At 44.9% G+C, this 7,500-nt stretch overlaps 1 protein-coding gene across 5 annotated transcripts in view; it reads right to left on the bottom strand.

The window, feature by feature from the left end:
- Window positions 1–4,442, bottom strand: part of Eip93F (Ecdysone-induced protein 93F) — a 39,622-nt gene extending 35,180 nt beyond the window's left edge. For 3 of the 5 annotated variants that reach the window (XM_035883747.2, XM_035883748.2, XM_035883751.2), the window contains exon 1: window positions 4,206–4,442. In XM_035883747.2, the coding sequence (XP_035739640.1) occupies window positions 4,206–4,299 (94 nt within the window). In that variant the 5' untranslated portion in view covers window positions 4,300–4,442. The remainder of the gene's footprint in view (window positions 1–4,205) is intronic. The other 2 variants (XM_035883749.2, XM_035883750.2) reach the window with 2 other exon arrangements.
- Between the last annotated feature and the right edge of the window lie 3,058 nt (window positions 4,443–7,500).

Raw genomic sequence — 7,500 nt, 5'->3', positions numbered from 1 at the left:
GAAAGAGAGAGAAAGAGAGAGAGAGAGAGAGAGAGAGAGAGAGAGAAAACACAAGCAACATACAATAAGTGCGAGAGTAAGAGCGGACACGTGCGAATATTTCGTATGAGACTGGACCCTAAAGAGATGCACGTAAAGCTGCATACTCGTCGCGAGAACAAAGAGAGATACTTGCTTCTTCGGTGAAACTGCTTGCTCCAATTTTACATACAAAAACGACATGTACATATGTATATATATATATATACGTATATATACAAAGACGATATAAAATGGACGATAAAATGTCATGAATATAGACGAAAACCACATTCTTGCAAATATTTATGCGCATGGTTTAATTATATAAACTTTTGCGGCTTAACGCTGTTAAAGAGCTAGAGATGGATGAAAGAGAGAGAGAGAGAGAGAGAGAGAGAGAGAGAGAGAGAGAGAGAGAAGGAGAATGAAGGAGAGGAAGAGAGAAAGAGCGATCAACCCATCCACGTGTAATCGTTACCGAGCTTCTCCTTCTCTCTTCCACCTATGCAAGTGTAGTCAACGTGTGCATATATATATATATGTGTGTGTATATATTTATATATATGTATAGGACGCATACGCGAGCGCACGTGCACTGGATAGCATGGACGCGCGCGTATACGTACAGTACCAGTCGGCCACTAATCTCATTATTACGCCGCACTGACGAGAATCGAAACTTTGAATCGAAGAAAATATGACCATCGGATAAAAAAAAAAAAAAAAAAGAAAAAAAAACTGGATTACAAAAAGAACGTAATAAATTTTCGACAAAGAATCTCTCTCCCTCTCTCTCTTTCTTTCTCTCTGTCTCTCTCTTTCTTTCTCTTTCGTTTATTTGTCTGATTAATTTAAAAATTTGTATACGACTAAATATAGCCATATAAAAATGAATACTTTTAAGAGGAGCGAACAAACATAATCATCAAAAGAATTATCAACAAATAAATGAGAACATAGTACATCACTTGACAATTGCTATTTTACAAGTTATACCTTCAATTATTTAGAAAATTAATGCGTAATTAGCACCCGCCAGCGATAACGAACGGTAAGCTAATTACGTTGATAAGCGAGCGATCATTGCATAAGCGTATAACGAAATTCATTACTAGCGACAGTAATGTCAATTTTATCACACGTCATCGAGACAGATCATTTTTTTTCCCCCCTACGAACTAATACTTCGAGTAACATTCCTTCAATTTTACAGATCGACGAAAAAAAAAAAGAAGAAAACAGGAAAACGAAAGATCGAAATAATTGTAATTACTTTTGTTTTCTTTCTTCGATTGTATTCGATCAATCAATAATTTGAAATGCAAGAGATCCTATTTTCTGAGGCTCATGAATCACAGGTACGAAATTAATCAGGAGTTTATCCTATCCACTTCAGCACGAAGGAAAACGTCAGTCTCTATCGATTGCACGTTAGCTATATCGAAATCGAACGAATGAACCGATAGGTAGACGATATACCATAGAAACTTGTTTCGGCCGAACAATTATCACGAATCCTTGTTGCTCCGATGACGTCGAAGCATCGATTTGAACTTTTCGAGGCATCGTTGGTGCATCGTTGTAAAAAGGGAGAAAGAAATGAGATAGATAGAAGAAACGAGAGAAGGAGAGGATGGGGAGGAGGAAGAGAAGGAGGAGGAGGAGGAGGAGGAGGAAGAGGAGGAGGAGGAGGAAATGGAAAGGCGAGGGATGGAGAGGTGCCGTCTCGTCATTTTCGTCAATTTAACTTCTCCCTCCCTCGAACTTTTAAGGGTGGTAGAGGTTAGTTCGGTCCCCACCGTTGCACTCTTCGATGTCCGCCCCTGATTCGCCTCTCCCTACTACCCTTCTTCATCGGCGTCGCCGTCGTCGTCGTCGTCGTCGTCGTCGTCGTCGTCGTCGTCGTCGTCATCGTCGTCGTCGAAGCGAGGTCAATCGACGGAGAGGGCGAAAAGACGATCCCCACCTCTTTCCACAACTCTCCTCCCCACCATGGCTACTCAATATCGTTTCATTACGCACCCCCTACTTCTATCCACCACTTCCCTCTATCTCTCTTCCATCCCTTATCCACCACCTCCACGAGACTCCCCCGTTCCACTCTCTAGCTCGGCGACGAAACACGAATGCCCACGAATTTTTATTGTTACTTCCCGCGCTGCTTCCTCCTCGGTTTTCTCCTTACCCACCCATTCCCCGTTTTTACCATCTCCTCTTTCTCCTCTTCCTCTTCCTCTTCCTCTTCCTCCGTCTCCTTCTTCCTATCCACTCGACATTCTTTTTTATGTGGCTTTTAACGATCAGTACCAACTGCATCTATCGAACGTTTTATCATATCTTCGGATAATTTCAAATAAACGAAATACTAATGAACTTAAAATTGCAATTCATTTATCATAACGATTCGAGTATTTAAACGAATAGAGAAAAACTTATACTTTCTCAAAACGAAACGAAAGAACAGTCAGTAGCCGGTTCTAATCGCGCAACACGTGCTAGACTAGTACCACGCGTTTAGAGCGCTTAGAGAAAACAAACTGCAGCTTTGTAATGTCTCTCGTACCTATTCTCTACGCAGAGTCTGTACAGCCGGTGACACGTTCTTTATCTTCGTCTTCCGCGTTTTCTCGATGTTCAGTCGATAGCCGATCGACATGATGTTAAACTCGAAGAACAAGTAGACATTCAAGTAAAAGTAGAAACGCACTGTCTCTCGTTGATCTTCTTCGACACACGAATCGAAGAGGACGAGGACATTGTTGCGATCGGTTGTCCATCGTTACGTCCAATTCCATACTCTCTCTCTCTCCCTCCCTCTCACCCTCTTTCTCTCTCTCTCTCTCTCTCTCTCTCTCTCTCTCGAGTTACGTGCAAACGTTCAAACGAGGTGGATTAGAGCGCGCGTGATCGCGTCGAGATCGGTGGGAATTTGTAAAAAAACACTGCCGACAAGTGTTCCCTAGGACACGCAGATTTAGACAAAGACAGAGATAACTTTGGGTCTAAGTTATCAATGTCACGTTCCTCCGATACACTAATGTCTCGTTTCTTTCGCGACACCTTTCGTCAGACTTCCCGAACGCGCACTGGTCGATCTTCGAAGATCGTGGAAAGGAAGTCGGAGGGGGTGTTACCGAGAGAGGGACACATACACGCCGACTCGCGGAACGCCGCGAACCACCCTTTTGGAATCTTCGTGGAACAAAAGAAGGAGAGTTGAAAGTAGAAGGGAGGAATCCGCGAAAATTTCTCGACCACCGAAGCGGCAGCTGCGTTCCCGAACGAAGAAAAAAGTAAAAGAAAGGTGAGGGAGGGAGAGGACACACTTCCAACGAGATGGGGATGGTAGAGTGTGAGAGAGAGAGAGAGAGAGAGAGAGCGAGAGCGAGAGAGGGAGTGAGAGGTCAGGAAAAAGAAGCGTAACGACGAAGAGGACGACGACTACGAGCCCAAGCAACACCGACACGCGCGTCTCCACACGCCTTCTGCGACCGACGAAACTCTCCCTTCGTCGAACCGGTTACGAGGGTGGGGAAGAGATAGGGTCTCCTTGGTGGGGTGTGTCGAGAAAGAAAGAGGAAGCAGGGGAGGACAGGCTGTAAGAAAAAGAAGAAAAGAAAGCACTTTCGGGCGGCGGCTGGAATCCGTTGTCCGTGGTCAAGACGCACAACACTTTCGGAATTCCAAACGCATTTTGCAATTCCCAATGAAATGCAATTTCATTCGAGCGATAAGAAAAAAGAAAAAAAAAGTCCAAACGAAACAAATTATTCGATCGAATAGATCTTGTCGAAATAACCTGTGTTAGAAAATTTCCAAAATTTCTTTCCAATCTAATCCAAAGAAGAAACGTTGAAAAGAATTAGGAAGGAATAAAAGAAAAAGAAAAAAAAAAAAAAAAGAAAAAAGAAAAAAAAAAGAAAAAACGGAAGAAAAAAGGGAGCACGCGGAGAATCACCCTGTTGAACGCACGGATTCAAGGGGTGTATCGGTGTGTCTAGCAGGATTCGGTATTTCGGTTCGCAACAGGTCTCAGGAGCGGCGTGTGTCCCTCCTCCCCGTCCGTACTCCACATACACATTCTCATGGACGCACGCGCAACACACAAACATATACGCAGCATCACACAGCAGCACCACACCCACGCGAGAGGGCGAGCAGCTGTTCGTGTCTGCTTTACTCACCGACTACGAAGACCATATTCTTTGTCCATCGCAGCAGCTCCCGTCGGATATGTCTGCGTTCCTGTATACAGCGGGCATAGGGGCAATCCGCCATTTTTGAAATCACATCTTAGAATATGGGTGTGCGTGCCGGCCGGGTGTGCCTGCCTCGTGTACCCGCGTGGACGTCCGCGTCTCCTTCGCCGCCGCCACGAGCCTCGCCACCTCCACCTTTACCACCACCTCCTCCTCCTCCTCCTCCTCCTCTTCTTCCTCCTCCACCACCGTCGTCGTAGCCGCCGCCGCCGCCGCCGCCGCCACCACCACTATCACTACCAACACCACCACCACGACCACCACCACCACCACCGTCCTCCTCCTCCCCTTTCTCCTTTCCGTCGCCGTCGTTCTCCTCCAGCACCTCTTTCCTTTCGGTGCCGTCCCCACCAGCACCACCACTACTACTATCACCAACACGTTCACGTCCGGCAGCAACTGCACCACCACCACCACCACCACCACCACCACCACCACCACCACCAACAACGTTGCCTTCTCCTCCTCGGTACGTCGTCTTCTCCTCTTTCCCCTTCTCTTGCTTCCCCTAACAGCCGACGCGGCACGCGGCGGAGTAGCGCGTGCTTCTCTCTCGACGTCACAAACGATCCGTCTTTCTCGTCCTCGTCGTCGTCGTCGTCGTCGTCGTCGTCGGCGTCGTCGTCGTTGTCGTCGTCGGCGTCGTCGTTGGCGTCGTCGTCGTCGTCGTCGTCGTTGTTGTCGGCGTCGTCGTCGTCGTCGTCGTCGTCCTCGTCGTCGTTGTTGTTGTCGTCGTCGTCGTCGTCGTCGTTGTCTTGATCGTTTCCGTCGTCTTCGTCGTTGTCGTTGTATGCTCGACGTCGACGGTGGCGGCGGCGGCGGCGGTGGTCCTCCGTGCAGGCTGGAGGGATGCCGCGCAACCGGGGAGGGGATGAGGCCGACACGACGGAGGGACGACTAGCCTCCGCGTTTCCTCCGTCCTCGGTGCCACTTCTGATAGTGGGACAGACTGCTTAGGGCATAGGAACGCGCAAAGAGCACGTGCACGCTTGCGCCCTCGACTTTCCCTCTCTCCTCTTTCTTCTTTCTGCACCGAAACGACCAGACTTCTTCAACTATCTCTTTCTCTCTTACCGATTGTAACCTGAAACAAAAGACATTGCATCTTTTATCGTCTAAAATCGAATCCTTGTATCGCTAATAAATTTACCTATATCTAATGAAACATTGTCGAACGTCAGGAAAAAACAGAGAAAAAGACAAAGTAAGAATGCTTTTGTCTCGATCTCTTTATTTTATCAAATAAAAGAGAATGTGACAGAGAAAGAAAAAGAGAAAGAGAAAGAGCGAGAGAGAGAGAGAGAGAGAGAGAGAGAGAGAGAGAGAGTAGGAAAGAGAAATAGAGTTTATAGGGGCGGATTCGCGCGTTCTACAGCCACGAGTCGAAGTAGGAAGGGTGAGGGCCAAAAAGGTAGGAAGAGGAGAAAAAGAGGAGGAGGAAGAAGTGGAAGGAGAGAGGTGTGGACTCGCACACGGCACATCGAGGAAAAGAGAGAGGAGGCCGAGTGCGCCTAATATGCAACAAGAGAAAAAGAATTGGCGATCAATAGGTAGTAGCTGGTAAGCGTCCTTTCATCCGCCCCCGCTAACACCCTCGTCCTTTCCACTTGCCCTACCCCTTCTCTTTCTCTCTCTTTCTCTCTTACACACCCACTGCCTCTTTCCTTCTCCTTCTCTCTGTCGCCTCTTCGGCGACTCTCTCTCTCTCTCTCTTTCTTTCTTTCTCTCTCTCTCTCTCTCTCTCTCTCTCTCACTCTCTCTCTCGTGAACACGCGCGCGCGACTACTGTTGCTTCTGCGTTTTCCTTCTCGCCTTTACTCTCCTTCCAATCGTATCTTCTAATTGGCCCTACTCGAATTTACTTCTTCTAGCGAGAAAGAGAAAGAGAGAGTAGTTAATTTACCAGAATCTTACCAAAACTTTATATATCTTAAAAACACTTCGATTCGATATAATACGAATATAGGTTAATGTTACGGAGATTAGAATAATTAGAACACGTGATTTATCTTTTCGTTACTAGATGAAAGCTCCTTTTCGACGTAATATTCTTACGTTCGATTAAAACCAAGTCGGTCGACGCCTTCCGTCGGGTCAATGAACTTGACTCTCTATCTTTTCTCTCTCTCTCTCTTTCTCTCTCGTTATTACTGTGCCGACTGGAAAGCGAATTTTAGTGTCATTATTTTTGACGCTATGGCTTTGCTAAGAAGAGACAGAAAAGAAGACTTTCAAAGTAGCCAATAGGGAGGACAGTGGACGGCTTGTATCGACTTAATTCGTGCAAATATTTACCAGCTGCAATGTAGAAAATTTGCGTACAATTTGTGTTCTCCCTTAACGTTCGTTTTAAAAATTATTTAAATTATTTATATTTATACATTTGTCTTGAAAATGCAAACAATTTTCTATTCTTCTAGATAATAATAAATATGCATATCCGTATAAGGATAAATAGTTATGCCCTTAAGAAGGGTGCATCAATTTGTGTTTAAACATTGAAAGACAAAGACATTAAAAATGCAACGTTTCGATTGAACTTTTATATCAAAGTATGTTATTAAATATATCTATATTATATATATATATATATATATATATATATATATATATATATATTTAATAGCATTAATAATTAATATATTTTTATATGCAGCTAAAAGTTTCATATGTCATTTCCATTTCGTTGAGATATATCGAATCTGTAAAAAGGAATTTCCAAACTTCCTCTTATATTATATTATATTTATTTTTGTTGTTGTGGAAATAAAAAGGACGTTATCCGTCGTGGGTAAGTATCTTGAAAGGCACATAGAACGACAGCTGCGGACGCGAGCGTGCCTTTCTAGGTGCGCTCGGTGTAACTCTACAGAGCTGTACTGCATTCACCACGAGGCGCATGCATATGTGATGGAGGAGGAGCCGCTATCGTCGCTCGCCGCCAACGACGGCGACGACGATGAGGAGGACGAGGATGGCGTCATTGAACCTTCGGTGGGTTTCCTCTCGCTCGAGGGAAAAGCTCCAAAGCTTTAAGCTGCGCTGGACTATTCGAGTTGCATCCTCGCTTAACCCTTTCAATGATCATCCCCCATTGCTTGTTTTTCTCTATGATAAATGTTTATTGAAAATTCTTTACGAAATATTTCCTTGCTTTATTAAGAAAAAAGAAAAAAGAAAAAAGAAAAAAGAAAAAAGAAAAAAGAATGCAATCGATTTT

This window comes from Vespa mandarinia, chromosome 19 (genome assembly GCF_050613455.1).
Source record: "Vespa mandarinia isolate Hongniang chromosome 19, ASM5061345v1, whole genome shotgun sequence".
Lineage (NCBI taxonomy): Eukaryota > Metazoa > Arthropoda > Insecta > Hymenoptera > Vespidae > Vespa > Vespa mandarinia.
Note: the sequence above shows the minus strand (reverse complement) of the source record. Positions and strands in the feature narration are given on the sequence as shown.